At 41.1% G+C, this 20,006-nt stretch overlaps 1 protein-coding gene across 8 annotated transcripts in view; it reads left to right on the top strand.

Moving 5' to 3' along the window:
* The window catches only part of CHRDL1 (chordin like 1), a 127,205-nt gene continuing 107,199 nt past the window's right edge, over positions 1-20,006 (top strand). For 2 of the 8 annotated variants that reach the window (XM_061136333.1, XM_061136332.1), the window contains exons 1-2: positions 3-203; positions 3,767-3,924. In XM_061136333.1, the coding sequence (XP_060992316.1) occupies positions 52-203; positions 3,767-3,924 (310 nt within the window). In that variant the 5' untranslated portion in view covers positions 3-51. Of the gene's footprint in view, positions 204-3,766; positions 3,925-20,006 lie in introns of all 8 variants that reach the window. The other 6 variants (XM_061136334.1, XM_061136327.1, XM_061136330.1 and 3 more) reach the window with 4 other exon arrangements.

Below are 20,006 nucleotides of genomic sequence, written 5' to 3'. Positions count from 1 at the left end.
TGCCCCCGGGAGCCGAGCGAACCGCTGCTCCCTCGTGGTGTGAGGGCGGTGATGTTTTTCCTCCCACCCACTTTCGAGTCCCCCCTCCCCCCTCGCACGCACTCTAGCTCTCGCCACAACCTGCGAGTCCCAGACCTCGGAGGAGCGCCCCGGGGAGCTCGGAGCGCCTGCGCGCGTGGACCACGGAGGAGGCCGGTGGCCAGGTCAGTGAGCGGTGCCTGGCGCCTGCTTTCCCTCTCTTCCTTTCCAGCCTTTGCACAGGTGGGCCGTCTTCCCCCAGGGCACCCCAAACTTCCCCGAACCTGCCACCCCAGCCCGCTCCCTGCTCCAGCTGCCTGCGGCCCGGCTGGAGGTGGGGCCCAGGGCGCTGGACCAAGGTAGGTCGGTGTGTGTGTTGGAGGGGGGGTCGGCTCCCCCCGGATTCGAACTCGCCACTCCGGCTCGGCCTGCGTAGTTCCAGGCTCTGGAGCTGCGGGGAGGCCCCTTGGGTAGCCATCTAACAGGTTCTGCCGTCCCCTTAGTGATCGCGTGTGTCCCAAGCCATTTTTGCTTGCTTGCCGAAGTGTCCTGGACCAGTAGGTGGTTCGGACGTACACAAGTTAATGAAACAGCAGAAGGGGCTGGAGGCTTCTCTGTCCTCCTTGTGGACATCTGCCTCATTTTCCGTCCGGGACCACTAGGGTCAGAGTTGGAGCCGCTAAGCTCAGGGTGCAACGCGGTATTGCCAGAACTCAGGGCCTGGAAAGCCTGCCTTCTAGTTCCTGCCAGCCCTGCCACTAACTTTATGAGAATGGGCAGTTGAGTTCTCTGGGCTCCAGGATGCCCATTTTGAAGGTGGATTTGTTGTGGGGAATCAAAAGGAAGTGATCGATAGCACGGTGTTTTGCAAACCAAACTCCAGGCCTTGTTTATCCGTCATAGCAGCGATCAAGGCATCTCAACTCAGACCAGAGACACCCTGGCCTGAAGCTGCCATTTTTCAGGGACAGCCCACCGCCAGTGAACGGAGCTTTTCTTGTTGGGTGGTAGACTGGGGAGAGGATTTTAGCTGATGGACTCTGGCCTGAGACTCCAGTGTCTTCTTACTGTTTGTCCAAAAGAGAATTGTTACCCTGGGGGCTGTCCCACAGATAATAGTGAATGTAAGATCACAAGGGTAGTGAAGCCTCTAGGAAGGATTAAAGGAACACTGTGGGGCATGAAGAGCTGGCTGACCTGCCCATCCCTTAGCCTTCCTTTGGGAATGTCTCTGATTCTATTCTACCCAGGAAACCTCTTCTGAGAACAGACAGAGCCTTGACACTTGGCCGCCCAGATCCCTTGCAGTCACAGCCAGGCAAGGAGCCCTTGGTCACCTCGCTCACTGCAAATGAACTTGGTGAATGCTTGTTTCAGGAAGGCACCTTAATGGGTACATTTCTTTAGGTTCTGACATGTTTCTTAGACTCCTGTAAAGCCCACTCACCCTCCCCCGCTCTGCAGCATTGGTCTCAGAATTTTTGTTTTCTTTGTTGTTTTCTTGTTGGGGCCTGGCTTTCCCCCAAATATGTCAATGGCTACATTTCTAAGTAACCTGTAAAAGAGCCAGTGCAAGTTCAATGGCACAACGGCCTGTGTGAAGCAGACAGAGAGTTAATGCCGAAATAACTCCAGTTAACTGGGTCAAAGTATAATTTGAAAAATTAAGGACAGTTTGGCTCTTTGCAAGTGTAAGAGTCGGCATGTTTGCTGAGCAATGCTCACTCGTGTTTATTGCTGCAGCCCCAACAAATGTCTTGAACTGTTCTCCTCCCCCCACAAGAAAAAGTTAAAGGGATAAAGAGAAATTGAACAGAGATCTGGGGAGGGAACTCTTCTAGGTTTATAGCTCCATACAGAACATAAAGGCAGGACTTCAGGATCTTGTAAATCAAAAGTGATTATTTATAAAGAGATTCATTTTCTGATGTTCTTCATCCCAGCCAGGGAGGCCACACAGATGACAGGAACGCCAAAAGAGATTAATTGCTCTCTAGTCACCAACTTTTCTCTTTGCTCATACCATTAGTTGAGACCCAAGAAAAGCAAAAAAAAAAAAAAAGCCTAAGAGCCTTTTTCTTGCCAGCTTGAGTTATGAGGCAATGCTACTGTTCACCAAATCACCCAACCATTGTACAAGAAAAACAATCCAGTTGGTTCTTGCATGGGGAGACCCGAAAACCACGGCTTCAAAAATCCCCCCTGAGAGCCATATGTGATTATGATAAATTGTATTTCAGTGGTTTAAAAAAAAAATCTTTCTCCTTTGGAGGCTTGGGGGATAAGCTTATTAAAGAAGGCTCGGGAAGAACCTCACTGGGGTGAGTCGCTGTGTTAAAGCCGTTCATGGAAATGATTTGCTTCGAGGGAACCTGGTAACTCTCAGAGGACAGAGCTGGACATTCTGAGTGATTGAAGGAGGGCCAGAAGCTCCCAGAAGGGATCTGGTCATCAGAACCCAGGTCTTTTGAAGGCTATGAACATGTCCCAGGAAAATTTAGTCTCTGTTTAAGGAGCAGGAACGAGGTAGAGAGGCAAACTAGTGCTGCAAATCCTGGCTGATAACATAAATTATTCTCTATGACCAGTTCTGCTTTGGTTACATACTCTTAATTTGAAACCATGGATTTTAAATTATCTGGCCAACTTCATAATATTTAAAGTAAGAGTGGTGGCATTCACATCGTGGCCCAAAGACAATTCAGTTCTCCAGAATGATCATCTTGTATTCCATCCAGCTCTCTATACTCAATATTTAGGTTGGACCCACTGAAAAGATTGTTGAACTCACTTCCCATCCACTGTTAATCCCAGACTGAAATATGGTGTTTCTTGAATTATTTAAATATTTTCAAATCCCCCATTGGAAGAGTTTTGCCAGCTCTAAAGTCGATGGAAATGACCTGTGGCTGGATATAATCTATAGCAAACCTTCCCTGTTCTAAGCCTCAAAAAGCTTTCCACTCCTGAGACTGGAAATGCAGTTCTCCTATTTTTAAGAATGGTAGGTGCTTTTGGGGTGGTCTTTTGCATGGTGATGCAATATGAACATATTACCTACTTAAGTTTGCCCAATATTCCTTAAATGGTCCATTTAAAATATCCATTTCACAGGGGACTTCATGTGAGAGGAATATGTCTGAACCATTCAGGTGCTTACATCATATCCATTTGCTAATCACATCTGTCTTTTCCAACATAAGTAGCCAAACTGAAAATCCTTATAGATCTCATAAGAGACACAGGCAAAACACTGATCAACGCTTGCCTCATCCCTGAAGGATTAAAAATAATGGTAGTCTTGAAGCTAAGATCAGTTGACTTTCATTTCAGAAATTGTTTGGGTCACTGCCTATTATTTTTATCTTGTTTGCCAAAATGGCCGTTTTGCAAACCCCAGTTTCCCTTTTCTCCCAAAGAAAATCTCTTGAGAAATCAACTTTAATTCCCTTAGAAATGAGGATTTCAAAATTTATTTTTTCTTTCCTATGACTTGCCTGTAAGGATTTAGCCTTAGCGTTGGATAGGATACATGTATGTTCATCCACTTAAATTTTCCCCCACAGTCTTTGCAAGGCGGGAGAGGCAAGTTCTCTTTCTTCGCAGGAAAACAGTGCTTATTACACTTATGTAAATTCCCCTGGCCCTTCCCACCCCCCCCCCAGTAGGTTAGAAGCCTGAGATATGAGGTCTCCATCAGTTCCAGTTGATCTATTCTAAGTCTTTTTGTCTACTTTCTTCCCAACAGCTTGAGTACACTGGGCCCTGAAAGTTTCAAGTTGCCTTTTGCACTGGCTGGAATGAGAAAAAAGTGGAAGATGGGCGGCATGGGAGGCATGAGATACATCTTTTCCTTGTTGCTGTTCTTTCTTTTCCTAGAAGGAAGCAGAACAGAGCAAGTAAAACGTAAGTGTCTTGAGTTTAAAAAAGCAAGATACTTTCTTGTCATTTCTTTAAGAATGTGCTTATAATCTGAAGAGATTGCGAGTTAACCCAAATGTGGCCCTGCCACGAATCTAAGAAAGTGAATGTTACTGGTTTATGCATGAGTTGATAAAAGAAGGAGAGCTTTGAATCAGGCCAATGAATTTGGGGCTGTTTTTCTGATTATCATATAGTTTTCATCTCATAGAACACATGACACATTAGCTTATTTTCTGTTTCCTGTTCTAAACTGTACAAATCTCATTCCATTTTACGTAATTCTAGAAATATCTGACAGATGAGCTGGATTTTTTCCCAAATTTCAGACTCTTCTGCAAAGGTTTTCACTTTATGAAAAAGAATAACACAGAAAAGAAAAAGAAAAAAAAAGTAAAGCAGGCTCTGCCTATTCCCTTCTGCAGAAAAATGAAGAAGGAAAAAACCTTCACATGAACTGGATTGAGATGAAAAATCCTTTAAGGAAATTGAGATTCCAGGGACCGTGAGCAAATTGGATGCCATTTGTTGAACGGAACGTCCCCGCAAAGCCAGGGAATATTTCTAGAAAGTCAGCGATCCGTGTCATGGGCTGACACATTGGAGAAAGCCGAGTGGCAGAGAAAGGGGGGTAATTAACCCTCCTTGCGGCCACATTTGGGAGATTTACGAGTAACCATTGACATCTCTGCTCTTGTTAGGAGCTGTCTGCCTGCCTTCACCCACTGTGAGCCTCGCCTTCTTTAGGCCATTTGCAGCCACCTCCAAGGTGGACCCTGGCTCTGCATTTGAAGGAAAAGCCCTCTCTCTAGTTCCCCTTTTTGGCTGCATCAAAAGAAGCACAAAGTGGAACTGGTCCAAGACAGGGCATTCTCTGCTCCACTGAACTTATTCATGAGAAGGAACTGTGTAAATATGCCTGGTAGGAGCTGAAATAGCATCTGAAGCCCATCACTTCAACATGTATCTCCTTTATCAGCTTAAGTTAAATATATCAGGCATGAGGCTCTCTGTTAGGGAGAACAGTGCCGAATCTGTTCCGCTGTTACCTGTCTTTCTGCTTCACTATGGTTTTCATAGTAAAGTGAGTCTCCTTCCTGGGAGAAATGGGGCTTTTGATTAGGCTTTTAAACATGAGTGATCCATGGTAATCTCTCGTATGTTCGAGACACAAAAAAAGGAAGTTTGAGCAGGACACAGTAGGAGCAAGAGAGCTTAAATCAGCCTCTTCTCTTGTAGCCCTCAACCGAACTTCTTCTGCTTGAATACGTAATCCACCTCAGAACCCTCGTCTTCCAGAAGTTCTCCTTGATTTAAGTGGATGTAAGAGAAAAGTTGTCCAATCCATTCTCAGCTAAGCTCACAAACAGCTGGACTTAAAACTCCTTTGTTTCTTAGGGAGAAACTTCCCTTATGGCTTTGTGGCAGCATGGGGAAGCTTGCAACTCTTAGGAGACCATCTTCTCTGGGAAGCCTTCCATATTAATGAAGAATTGAGTAATATTGTCCATAGAAATAGACAATTAGAGCTTAATTGACAAACCAAAGAAAAAATGTGATTGAAAAATGATTGACAGACCCCAAACTATCACTGTCTAACATTTCCTACTGCCTGTGAGTCTGTCCCAAGCCCTTTGGATATTCAATTGGTGTCAAAATGATTATGTAACAGATGGCCTAAGGGACCAGTTCTGGGCTAGTGTTTCCAGCTTATAGTCAGATAATGAGGCTTACGTCATGGTCATTCCCTAATCATTCTTTGGGGCCTGACCCAAGCTAACTGTCTCGAAGATATGTGCAAAGTTATCTCCGCTAAAAGGAAACTCTAAAAGTCTATGCCTTAGGTATGTTGCCTTGACACACATACACACTCACACACACACATACACACACTGCATGCACAGAGATTTATGTTGCAGCTCTACAAGACATTAGAAGCAGTAGGAAAGCAGTAGGAAATGGTTGCATAAATGATCCTTGTAATGTACTCTCATGCTACCAAACACTCCTTATTGAAAATGATAGCCCTGGAAAATGCTTATATTAGCTTATTTTGAAATTTCTTAAATTATGAAATGAATACTACTCATTGTACAAAATGACGTCAAAGTATCTGAACTTCATAAAGAACCTGTTTCTCTCAACACCCATTCTAACACCTCAGGGATGACTGTACTATTAATAATAGTTTTCTATTATTCTATTAATAATAGTTTTCTGTTTCTTCCATGCTATTTTCTGTTATCAAAACATACATATCTATAGGGATTTTTTCTTTTACAAAAATTGGATATTATATATATATAATATATATATATATATTCCTTATAACTTGCTTTATTCAGCAGTGTGTCCAGGACACCCTTCCATGTCAGAACATTGCAGCGTAACAGTACCATATTCATTCTAATGCCTACATAGTACCCAATTGTATGAGTGTGCCATGGTTTGTTTAGATAGTCCCTATTTGTAGATATTTTGATTGTTTCCAGTTTTTGTTATTACTGTAAGTAAGGCATTATTGAATGCCTGAAAGCAATTAAGCAAGTATTTGTGAGTAATTGTCAGGTCAAAGTGTATGTTCAGTTTTAATCTTGGCGAAAACTGTCAAATTGTCCTTTCAAAAAAAGTTGTATCAGTTTATACTTCCACCATATATGTATGCATGTCCATTTCTAATTCCTTCACTAAAAGTATTATTAATCGTTGTATTCAAAGGCCAGTATACTAGAGGAAATCATGTTTCAGTTGTGCTGTGAGATTTTCATATTACTGGAGTATATTTTCAATTACTTTTAATTCAGTTGTATTTCTCCAGTGAATTGGCTATTTTTCAGTTGGGTTGCTTGTCTTATTGATTTGCAAAAGCTTATTTATTAACACTTTGTTATTTCAAATGTTGTTATTAACCTTTTGTATTTCACGTATTATTTTCCCAGTCTGCCATTTCATTCAAACTTTGTATAAGCCATATTTTCCCATATAGAAGTTTTAAATTTTTGTGTAGTCAGATCTGTCATTCATTTCCTTTATGGCTTGTGGATTTCTTCTTATTCCTGGGAAGATCTTTCCTACTCCATATTCTTATATTTTTTTCTACTTCTTCTATAATTTAGGGTTTTGCCCATAGTTCTCTCTTCTATCTGAAATTTATATTCATGCTTGGTGTGCAGTGGGGCTTTCTAGGTGGCTCAATGGTAAAGAATCCACCTGCCAATGAAGGAGACAAAGGTTTGATCCCTGGGTCAGGAATATCCCTTGGAGAAGGGCATGGCAACCCCACTCCTGTATTCTTGCCTGGAAAACCCCATGGACAGAGGAGCCAGCCTGGCAGACTACAGTCAATGGGGTCACAAAGAGTCAGACACGACTGAGCGTGCACGCACAAACATGGTGTGCAAGAGGGAACTAATTTTTTATCTCTGGGTAGTAGTTTCATGACTGTTACTTTTGTTCATTTTTATACTTCTATTTATTCCAAAGATTTCACAATTGGCAAATATTACTTTGACAACAGGAAAAAGTCCTTTGAAGAAAAAGGAAATCAGAATTCCCATATTCTGCTGTTGAGTTCTAGAGAAGAGTGAGTATGGAAATGGAAGAAGGAAAATGAAGGGAAAAAATAACAGAAAAACTTCAAGAAATGTGTAAGGATCGTAAAGTTTCATGTCTCTCCTTGCTGCCTGATACTGTTTTACCCAAGGAAGCCAAGGTTTTTCTCATTCATGGGCTGGTTTGAGTATAAGCATGTTGGTCAAGGCAGATGCCCTGTAGCATGTTTGCTTTCCCATTTTAGGCATCAGGATGGAATGAGGGGCGATGCTATTATGGTCAAAGACACTCAACTGGTGTAGAATCTGAGGAGGTCTGGAGGAAATGCTTTCATAGCAGAAAGCTATTTGCACAAGGAAAAGTAGAAGTGGGTGCTGCAACTTGCTAGTAGCTAATTAGCCAGTTACCTTGCTCCCACAGGAGGGAAAACCAGCTCAGGAACCCAGGAAATATGGACAGTGCCATCACAGTGGATGAATGAGCCATTTATGGCTTATATAAAAGTTTGTTACTGTCCAAAAGCAGCGAGGTTTGAGGTCTTTAGCTGGGAAACTAACTGGGTAACTCCATTATGCTCAATTGTTAAAGTTGTAGTCAAAAGAGGCCAGGAAGTTCTTTTGAAGTTCAAAGAAGCGTAACATTCAGTGCATAATATTCAGGCAAATATAGGACAAAATGAGCTGAAGAGTTTGCCTCTTTTGGCAGATCTGACTTAGGTAATGAACTATTGATCAAAGTGAGGTGGAAGAATTGAGATGTTAAGAATATTTAATTATATATTTCAAACCAACCAGCCTGTGCCAAGGCTGGCAAAAGTCCTTGGGAGAGAAATGGTTGGTGTATTTCATGGCTTCTGTGGCTGCTTTATAAGGTGGGTTAGCTGGATCTTCCAAGGGACTAGATTCTCACTCATTTTTCTCCTTCGGAGAAAAGCTTCTAACATTTGTATTTGGCTGAAAATGGGCCTCTGAACTTCCCAGGAAGGATGAGTCCCCAAAAGATTGAAGAGAAGGAAGATAGTGAAATTTTGAGACACAGGAAGCATGGTCTTCTGGAGCCTACCCAGAGCTTCTTTATTGTGAAAGTCAACCCAAAGGGCTGAGTCCTCCACCTCCAGGTGATCACTTGGACATTCGAGGTGATCATTTGACAAGACAAAGAAATGAGCCGAAGAATAGACCTATTCACACCTTAAAAGTTCAGATAGGAAGAAGTAGAGTAAATGAGAATGCTTTAAAATTAGCTTAATGCATTTCAAAGTATATTCTTAATTATTTTTTATGTTGGGAGGGACCAGTGGTGTTGGCTATGGAGTCCACTTTGATCCAAACCCCAGATCCACGACTTTCTTACTTACTTTGGGAATGTTGCTTAATCTCTCCAGCTTTAGTGCTCTTATCAGTACAGTAGAGGAAAGAATAGTTTATTGATCGTAAACATGGCCATCTAAAGACTCGGTGATATTGTGCACACAGAGGGCTGTGTGACAGTGGCTGGCACACAGTTTTTAATGAGTGGTAGCTTCCCTGGTGGCTCAGACAGTAAAGAATCTGCCTCTAGTGCAGGAGACCCGGGTTTGATCCTTGGGTCAGGAGGATCGCCTGGAGAAGGGAATGCCAACCCACTCCAGTATTCTTGCTTGGAGAATTCCAGGGACAGGGGAGCCTGGCAGGCTACAGTCCACGGGGTTGCAGAGTCAGACACGACTGAGTGACTAACACACACACACACAGAGCGATTAGAGTAACTCTCTTACAGGCCAAATGATATCACCTTAATTTTCAGATGAGAAACTTGAAACTGAGTGAGGTCAAGTGATGTTGTACAAAGCCAGACAGCAAATCCAGGGCAGCACCAGAATGAAAACCCAGGTCTCCAGATTCGCTGTTCTGTTCACACCACCAGTTTGTGTCTAGCAGTTCTTTGAGGAAGCCAGTGTCTTCTCTTGAATAGGAGCCCAGTGCTTTGCACATGTGGAGAAGGAAATAGCAACCTACTCCTGTATTCTTCCCTGGCGAATCCCATGGACAGAGGATCCTGACGGGCTACAGTCCATGGGGTTGCAAAGAGTCGGGCACAACTGAAGTGACTCAGCATGGCATGCACAGCTTTGCACATGGCAGCCACTTAACATGTGAGATGATCTGAGTAAATGAATAAAGAACTTTGTAATCAGAATTCCAAAGACAGGCAGTATACTATTTGGGAGTTAAAAGATAGAGTCTAGGACTAAAGTTATGCTGGAACCAAAATAAGCTAAGCCAAAGGAAATTTGTGAGGAAGGTTAAAAATATGTGCCTTTATGTCTATGCCTCTTAGATTTCCCTGACTTATCAGTAGGATTGGAACGCCTTCATAGTCCGGTGGAGAGTGAACTGTGCTCTGAGTCAGGAGACCTGGCTTCTGGTCAGTTCTATTGCTCGCTGTGTGGTGTTGGTTGAGTCATTCACGCTCTCTCTGAACTAAAGATTCTCTACTCTCTGAGAGGAATTCTTGCCTTCTGGACAGCAAACTAAAGGATGGGAGAATAAGGGGTTGCACAGGGGGGGAGGGCAAGGGAAACCAGAAAAATGAAAATTAAAATGTTAGTTGCTCAGTCATGTCCAACTCTTTGAGTCCCCATAGACTATAGTCTGCCAGGCTCTTCTGTCCATGGGATTCTCCAGGCAAGAATACTAGAGTGGGTTGCCATTTCCTCCTCCAGGGGATCTTCCTGACCCAGGGATTGAACCTGTCTCCTGAATTTCAGGCACATTCATTACAGTCTGAGCCATCAGGGAAACCAAGGCTCTGTCTTTAGATATTTGGAGCACACCTGGACTTTTATCATTGTCACAAGGTCTTTGCAAAAAGTGTTTTACTCATTTAAGATTTATAGCCTGCTACTTCTAAAAAGATTAGATATAGGTTATATATGAAAGAATGGAATTCCCTGGTAGATCAACTGGTAAGGAATCTCCCTGCAATGCAGGAGACCCTGGTTCGATTCCTGGGTCGGGAAGATCTCCTGGAGAAGTGATAGGCTACCCACTCCAGTATTCTTTGGCTTCCCTGGTGACTCAAATGGTAAAGAATCCACCTGCAGTGTGAGAGACTTGGGTTCAATCCCTGGGTTGGGAAGATCCCCTGGAGGAGGGCATGGGAACCCACTCCAGTATTCTTGCTTGGAGAATCCCCATGGACAAAGGCACCTGGCAGGCTACAGTCCATGGGGTCACAAAGAGTCAGACACCACTGAGCGACTAAGCCCAACACATCACAGCACATAGCAAAGAATAGTTGCAAGATAACTTTTTAAAAGATGAAACACAAAATAGAGGCCATCTGACCAAAGTAGAAAGGGTACATATTTTTAACACCTGATTTGGTATCATGGGGCTTCCCAGGTAGCTCAGTGGTAAAGAATCCACCGGTCAATGCAGGAGATGCAAGAGATGCGGGTTTCATCCCTGGGTCAGGAAGATCCCCTGGAGAAGGAACTCCAGTGTTCTTGCCTGGAAAATTCCATGGACAGAGGAGCCTGGTGGGCTATAGTCCATGGGGTCTCAGAGAGTCAGATACAATTGAGTGACTGAGCATGCACAAAGGTTGGTACGTTACAGTATTCACGTTTCTAAGTTGGTGTATGCTTCCTCACAAGATAAAAGAGAAGCTTTCCATTGGTTGGCAAGAGAAAAGTACAACTTCATCTACCTCCCACTTAGTCAAATGGTATTAATGATGGGATGTTTGCATAAAGTACATTTTGGGTGGTACAAAGACACCAACTGTAACCTTGGTTTCATAGAAGAAAGAAGAACCATATTTGGCATTTCTCTGTTAACTCTCTGTAAAGGAATAGGGCAAACATTAAATTATATCTCAATATAAGTTTTTTTATAAGTGCTAAGTTAATGTAGTCCAGATAGTTTAACTTTGAATGAGATAAGCTAATCGAAGGCTAGAACATGGAAATGTTATGCATATGGTTGTTTAATATGTCTAGTAGACTGCATTGTCAATTATCAGATGCCCTAAGCAAAGTTTACATCAATGTGATTTTTTTCTATTTAAAAATAGATGTCATTTTTCAACATTCAGATGAAAATAAAAGTATTAGAGAAACAAAAGTCATTGGTAATCTCAACATTTATGTTAATCATGGTTAATTGGCAAATAGACTTAGAGTCTTTTTTTCTATGCAACTACACACACACACACACACACACACACACACATATATGTGGGCTTCCATGGTGGCTCAGATGGTAAAGAATCTGCCTGCAATGCCAGAGACCCAGGTTCGATCCCTGGGTTGGGAAGATCCTCTGGAAAAAGAAATAGCAACCGACTCCAGTATTCTTGCCTGGGAAATCCCATGGATAGAGGAGCCTGGCAGGCTATAGTCCATGGGGGTCATGAAAGAGTTGGGCATGACTTAACAGCTAAATGATGACAACACATATATATTATTTTATAAAAATGAAGCACTCAAGCAGGGTATGTGCCCAGTAGTGGGATTACTGGGTCATATGATAGTTTATTCCTAGTTTTTCGAAAAGAATCTCTATACTGTTCTCCATAGTGGCTGTGCCAGTTTACATTACCACTAACAGTACAGGAGAGCTCCCTTTCCTCCACATCCTCTGCAGCATTTATTGCTTAATAGATTTTTTTTTATCATGGCCATTCTGATTGGAGTAAGGTGATACATCACTGTAGTTTTGATTTGCATTTCTCTAATAATGAGCAGTGTTAAGCATTTTTTCATGTATTTATTGGCTATCTGGGTGTCTTCTTTGGAGAAGTATGTGTTTAGGTCCTCTGCCCATTATTTTTCCATTTATTTTTATTAGTTGGAGGCTAATTACTTTACAATATTGTAGTGGTTTTTGTCATACATTGACATGAATCAGCCATGGATTTACATGTATTCCCCATCCTGATCCCCGTTCCCACCTTCCTCTCTACCCAATCCCTCTGAGTCTTCCCAGTGCACCAGGCCCAAGCACTTGTCTCATGCATCCAACCTGGGCTGGTGATCTGTTTCTCTGCCCATTTTTTGATTGGGTTGTTTGTTTTTCTGATATTGAGCTGCATGAGCCATAATTCAAAAAGACACATGTACCCCAATGTTCATTGCAGCACTGTTTATAATTGCCAGGACATTGAATCAACTTAGATGTACGTTGACAGATGAATGGATAAAGAAGTTGTGGTACATATATACAATGGAATATTACTCAGACATAAAAAGGAGCAAGCTTGAGTCAGTTCTAGTGAGGTGGATGAACCTAGAACCTGTTACACAGAGTGAGATAAGTCAGAAAGAGAAAAAGAAATATCATATATTAATGCATGTATATAGAATCTAGAAAAATAGTACTGATTAACCTATTTGCAGGGCAGGAATAGAGACGCAGACTTAGGGAACAGACTTGTGGACATAGCAGGGGAAGGAGAGGGTGGAATGCATTGATAAAATACTGTTGAAATATATACATTATCTTATATAAAATAGCTAGCTAGTTGGAAGTTACTGTATAACATGGGGAGCTCAACCCAGTGCTCTGTGACAACTTAGAGAGGTAGGAGGGAGGCTCAAGAGGAGGGGACGTGTATGTATATTTATGGGTGATTCACATTGGTGAATGGCAGAAATCAACACAGCATTATAAAGCAATTATCCTCCTATTAAAAAATTTAAAAAATGAAGCACTGATTAATCATGGATTCTCTAAAGTGCACCTGTAGTGGAGATTTAGCCTATGTTGTCTGAAGTGAAAACTGGATATGTTAGATACCAGTTGTAGGACACACAAAGTTGATTCTGTTGTGAAAAGTTCAAGAGCACAACTTAAATTCTTGACCAAATAGTAAGTAAACCTCCTTTAGCAGAGACTTGTGTAGCTGAGGTGCTGATAGAAAGAACAATTTGTTTTTTTCAGACAAGAGCTTTGATTTTTTGCCCAAAGTCCTATGCCAGATGACAAGTAAGAGATGATTTTAGCCAGAAAAATTATTCAGATCAGGTTTCACCAGTTGAGCAGCCTTTCTGTAAAATTATCTTCCATGGCTTATAGTAACGACTAATGAGAATACCATCAAGTCTCAGTTATCCATGTTAATGGGAGATAGAAGGGCACAATGAATTGAAATTTCATGGAAAATCTTCATTTCTCAACTTAGCCAATGATGTCACCTTGCTCAACTCTCAAACCTCTTCGAAATATGGACCTTTTCTTCTCAATGAGTTTGCCCACCTGCTAGTAGAAAAGGTAGTAGAAAAGGCAGGTAGTGAGAAGCCCAGGCTGTGCATAGGCCACTTAATATATGTTAAGTTGAATTAATTTTGGACAAATGATCCAACAAGTAGGAATAAGATAATTAACTCCCAGATAAAGAGAAATAGGCTATATACTCAAAAGTGAAGGACTTTGGTTTTTCTTGGCTTTCCGTTTTCACTGGCTTCAATAGCCTGAAAATGAAGTCTTAAAGCACTGAGGAATTCTGACTGAGACTTCAGTTCTAGAAACCTAATTTCCAGAGAAATAGGACATTTTTTTTTTTCTGTAGTGACTGCTACATCATGCCCTTCGTTCTGATTCAAGTTTGATAAATGTCAGAAGAGAAGTACTTATGCTTTTAATTTTTTCCTTCACTATTATAGTAGCCTTTAAAAAAGTACTCAAAAAGGAATTTGTTTACTTGATTTGTCCTCTCATACAATGAACAGCAAAGATTCATCTCTCCCTTTCCACTGACTGTATGTGTTATAATAAAATAAATATTATTGTAGTACTTAACATGATGATGTGTCTACAGTAATAGCTCTTATCGAAAACTGTTCATGGGAATGTTTTCTTGCCTTTAGACTGGTGATGAAGTTATTGAACTTTTGACCTGGTGCTGGGTGCTAGACAGTAATGGTTGGGGAAAACATTGATGGCATAGAAGCACATCTTTGTTGTTTACTTTTTGTCATCGTTTCTGTTAACAGGGGCCCTTAAAGTAGCAGGGATTACCACTTTTAATTAGGGCCACATGAACCCATTTGAAAAATAGCTATGATGATACAGGTTGAAGGTCCATCTCAAATGTTTGTTGAAATTCCCTTGGGACCAAGTTCTACTCAACAGATACCATGAGTCAATGGTAAGTCATGAAGTCTCTGGACTTCCCAGGTGGCTCAGTGGTAAAGAATCTGCCAGTGCAGGAACCACAGGAGACAAGGGTTTAATCCCTAGGTTGGGAAGATCCCTTGGAGATGGAATATGGCAACCCACTCCAGTATTCTTGCCTGGGAAATCCCATGGACAAAGGAACTCGGCAGGCTACAGTCAATGGAGTCAGAAAGAGTTGGACATGACTGAGAGACTGAGCACTTGTAGTCTCCAGATGGTATCACTCGGGTACTGGCAAATGATAAGTTTACTTTGCTTGCCTGCATCTCCTTCAAGTTGGTGAGGTATCACTGCTTCAATAAAATCAACTCACTTGTGCTTCTTGTCCAAGATGATATACTGGAATTTGAGGTGTGGTCAATGTTGCTGTGTAACTCATGAAAGTTTTTTAAAGTTCAGACTTACAGGAATGTGCTGAAATGGACTTTATCATAGTTTCTGAAAACTGAACATTGTTCCATGTACTCATGGAGAAATCAGCTAAGTGCCCAATCTTGGACAACCATGGTAAAACATGTCTTAACAATTATAGTTTTAAAAAAAGATTTTAGTGTTTACTTTTGCTGTGTAGTTGAAATCAGTGTCAGTAATTGCAGAAGTGTTGTTTTATAGCACCAGTGATATTACTGTTTAGCTCCTTGTCTCTACCTTCAGTTCCTAAATTTGCTCCTTCCAGGAATTTGTGGATTTCTCTTTGGAGCATAATTAGCCAAATACCATGTTGCTGAGGTAATAGGACCAGAGTACTTGATGAAGACCACCATGTTTGCATTGATGGTCAGGTTTTGATGCATAGTTAGTTTTTGAGTAAGATGTTTTCATCCTCAAGATGCATAGTTTGTAAGACTATGGCACTAGTGGTAAAGAACCTGCCTGCTAATGCAGGAGACATCAGAGACGTAGGTTCAATCCCTGGGTCAGGAAGATCCCCTGGAGGAGAGCATGGCAACCCACTCCAGTATTCTTGCCAGGAGAATCCCATGGACAGTGGAGCCTGGCAGGATATAGTCCACAAGGTCGCACAGAGTTGGACATGACTGAAGCAACTTAGACCTTGACCTTGTATTGCAATGTGAGATAAATGCCATGTATTATGAGAAAAATGCTGATGGGTATAAAGAGAATGAAAAAGAACTTTTAGCTGGGTTACTCTTATCTTCCCAACTCTATTTCATAGCTCTTGGAAGCATAGGCACTATTTCATACTTTATAATTTGTCCTTGAGATAAATACCAAAAAATGCAAAGTGAAGTCTTCCTGTTGTATCATTTCCTATAGTCATTTGAGTATGGCTTGGCTTCACTACAGATGACACCTGATTCTTTAAAAGGTGAGCAAAACTGTGTTTCCAGGTAGGGTGGGAAGGGTGGTTTGAGAAAAAGTTAGGCAAGAATGTGTGGAAGCCCTTATTTTTTAAGTTCTAAAAGTGGGTGACATGCACTTTACACTCATGTAGCAGGACAGGCAAAATGCTTCAGTGGTTTCAGTCCTTGGTTCTGAGGCCAGCCTTCTTAGATTTGAATCCCAACTCCATACCTTGACTACTCATGTCAACTTAGGCAAGTTACCAAACCTCCCTGTGCTTCAGATTCCTCATCTCTAAAATGGGGCTGATAATGGGATCTAGCATGTAGGGTTGTGGTAAGAATTTATTGAATTCATGGATGTAAAACCCTTAGCTTATAAGACATGTTCAACAAATTTTGTTGTTATTTTTCTTATTATTGTTATCATCACATGCATCTGGCTCAGTGTTCTTCAGGACCTGGTTTCTTGGCCTCTTTTTACCTTTATCTTCTACCTCCTTAGCCTTGAGCCCAATTTGGAGCAGGAAAATTCAGATCAATCAATTTCACACATTGTCTAGCAATACTCTGTCAAGAGACTGAATTTGGGGCAAACAGACTGTTGACTGAAACAAGTTATTTGGATCATCTGTGGTTGTCATGAATAGTGGTGAGCTCAGATATATTGAAAGGATCCATTTAAGAGTTTCTATGAAGAAATCTGTCTTAAAGATATTTTAGAGAGGTGATAGCAACTTGCTTAACAGCTGTAGATAAAGAATACCCTCCTTGTGGCTTCAGTGTATACTGTTCCTTTGGAAATTGACTTCCCTGCAAGTTAGAATCTTAACAATTTGGAAGTGAGTTTTAAAAATATGTAAATGCACATGAAACCCACATTTTGATAGCTTGCCTTATTTTGGTGCTTGCTTAGTCTTTCAGGGGTGGGTCCTTATCTTTTATTATCTCATCTCTTTATCATCAAAAAAGGAATAAATCACCCAACCATGCAGATCACATTGCTAATAATGAATGCTCATCCAGTTTCATATTTTAAGTAGGTAGATCTCATGTCAGCCTCTGAGTGAGCTGATTATTTCTGGCAAAATAATCCAGAATCAAACACATAATGCACAGGTTCCATCTTACTTTGCAATGTGAATTTAAATCAACAAAGTAATTTCCAGCTTACCTCCATCCAAGTATTAGCAATTGAAGAACCATACAAGTAAGGCAATTTATGCCAGCCTAATAATACTACCTAAATAGCCTCCTTCATGGATTTGCTTCTAAGTGTATACTCAGATTTTTCTGAAATGTCTAGGTGAGCTGTATATATGAAATGCAAATAACTTAGATATTTTAAAGATTATGAATTTGTCAAATTTATTTTAGAGAAACAGTCATTGTCTTCTCACCAATATGTGGAAGTTTGCAAAAGGTGCCTCATTTATGTTTATTTTGGGAAATTCATGATTTATCTCTCCTCAGTTAAACATACAGGGATTGTTAAAAATATTTCCTACTTCATTCTATAACACTGAGAAGTAGAGGTCTAATTAGTGTATTTACCAATAAAATTGTATTCCTGAGACTTGGGTGAAAAATATACAACTTTTGCCTACAAAGTAATTTTGATTTTTCTGAGTTCTTTTAATTAATAAATGGTCTTGAGCACTTACATTTAGTCCAGAATGTAGCTTAATATAATAATATTAAAAATAATGATGGTAATATCATAAAAGGAGAAATTAAATGTTACTGATAAAGAAAAAAAAAATACTGTTTCCATTTGCCCTCACCAAATTTGCAAAGTTTTAAGCAATTAAAATATCCAGTGTTGGACATTTTCACACACTGCAATTGGAAAGTAAATTAATGCAGCTTTTCTGGAAGGCAGCTTGACAATGTAGATTGGGAATTTAAAAGCGTTCATAACCTTTGACTCAATAAATCTAGCTCTAAGAATTTATATTTAGAAAATAACCAGTATTACATACATTAGTGTATATGCAAGGATATTTATTTTTTGTTTATTTTTTTGGCCACACCTAGAGGCATATGGTGGAGAAGGCAATGGCAACCCACTCCTGTACTCTTGCCTGGAAAATCCCATGGACGGAGGAGCCTGGTAGGCTGCTAAGAGTGGACACGACGGAGCGACTTCATTTTCACTTTTCACTTTCATGCATTGGAGAAGGAAATGGCAACCCACTCCAGTGTTCTTGCGTGGAGAATCCCAGGGACTGGGGAGCCTGGTGGGCTGCTGTCTATGAGGTCACACAGAGTCAGACACGACTGAAGTGACTTAGCAGCAGCAGCAGAGGCATATGGGATCTTAGTTCCTCGACCATGGATCTTCTACTGCCTCCTGCAGTAGAAGCATAGAGTCTTAACTACTTGACAGCCAGGGAAGCCCCTATATACAGGGATATTTATCACGGAATTTTTTTAAAACAAAGAAAAGGATACAATTTGAACCCTCAAATAGGGGATTGGTTAAGAAATTATGTTTCAACTGTATTAATGACAAATCATGTCACTAGGCATGTGGTATAGGGGGAATATTTAATGGCACAAAAATGTACACAATGTGTTAACTTTAGAACATAGTTTATAAAATGTATATTGTATATGTTGTTAATTATATAAATAGAAAACTTTATACACCTTTATGCACAGAAGAGAGACTAGAAAGAGCTTCTAGTTTCTTGACATGTAAAGAGCGTAAAGTTGTCACTCCTATTGTCACAAGAAAAAAGGCTTAAGGAAATGAAAATCAGCAAGTCCTCTTAAAATCACAGAAAATTGAGGTCACAGGGCAGACTGCCTTGTGGTTTTTACTTTGAAAACTGGAAAGACAGGTGAATACAATCACCACTGCTGAATCCTGGTTGGAGCTCTTAATGGGTAATCGACTAATTGCTGGAGAAGGAGCATGTTCTAGCTTGAGAGAGAAAAACCCCTTTTTGTGAGTTTTTACCTCTAGGATCCCCACCAGGTTCTCAGGTTTGGTGAAAAATTTATAATTGTTATAGGTAGAGGAGGGGGAAAAGTAACCATTTTAAATAAGCCTAGGGTTCTTTATTCTCATTAACTAAGGCCTGGCCTCAGTTCAGTTCAGTTCAGTTGCTCAGTCATGTCTGACTCTTTGCGACCCCATGAACTGCAGCACGCCAGGCCTCCCTGTCCATCACCAACTCCCAGAGTTTACTCAAACTCATGTCCATTGAGTCAGTGATGCCATCCAACCATCTCATCTTCTGTCGTCCACTTCTCTTCCTTCCCTCAATCTTTCCCAGCATCAGGGTCTTTTCAAATGAGTCAGCTCTTCGCATCAGGTGGCCAAAGGATTGGAGTTTCAGCTTCAACATCAGTCCTCCCGATGAACACCCAGGACTGATCTCCTTTAGGGATGGACTGATTGGATCTCCTTGCAGTCCAAGGGACTCCCAAGCGTCTTCTCCAACACCACAGTTCAAAAGCATCAATTATTTGGTGCTCAGCTTTCTTTATAGTCCAACTCTCGCATCCATACATGACTACTGGAAAAACCAAGGGAAATTATTTTATCTTAGACTAACTAATTTGGGTTTTATCAGGGTCTCACCACCCTGGAACACCTTCACTGGTGGCTCAGTCAGTAAAGAGTCTGCCTGCAATGCCAGAGACGTGGGTTTGATCCCTGGGTCAGGAAGATCCCCTGGAGAAGGAAATGGCAACTCACTCCAGTATTCTTTCCTGGAGAAATCCATGGACAGAGCAGCCTGGTGGGCTACAGTGGAATGGAACCACCCTGGAAGAAGGAATATATGCCCAACTCCAATAGCTTTCCTGTCTCACCTACACTGGTGGGGAGGAGCAAAGTTAATTAGTGCTTTTGAAGGTCACAACTCAGGGACATGGATCACTAAAAACTGAGAGCTAATTATATGATTATAGAACATTTCTCCTTCCCCTATAATTTGCTACACATCAATTAGGATCCTGTATAATAACAGGAGATTGAAAGACCTGCAAGCCTTCGACACTGTTTAAGAAGAAGAATCTAGGGAAACCCGATAAC

This window comes from Dama dama, chromosome X (assembly GCF_033118175.1).
Source record: "Dama dama isolate Ldn47 chromosome X, ASM3311817v1, whole genome shotgun sequence".
NCBI classification, from domain to species: Eukaryota; Metazoa; Chordata; class Mammalia; order Artiodactyla; family Cervidae; genus Dama; species Dama dama.
This window is presented reverse-complemented; position numbering and strand designations above follow the sequence as displayed.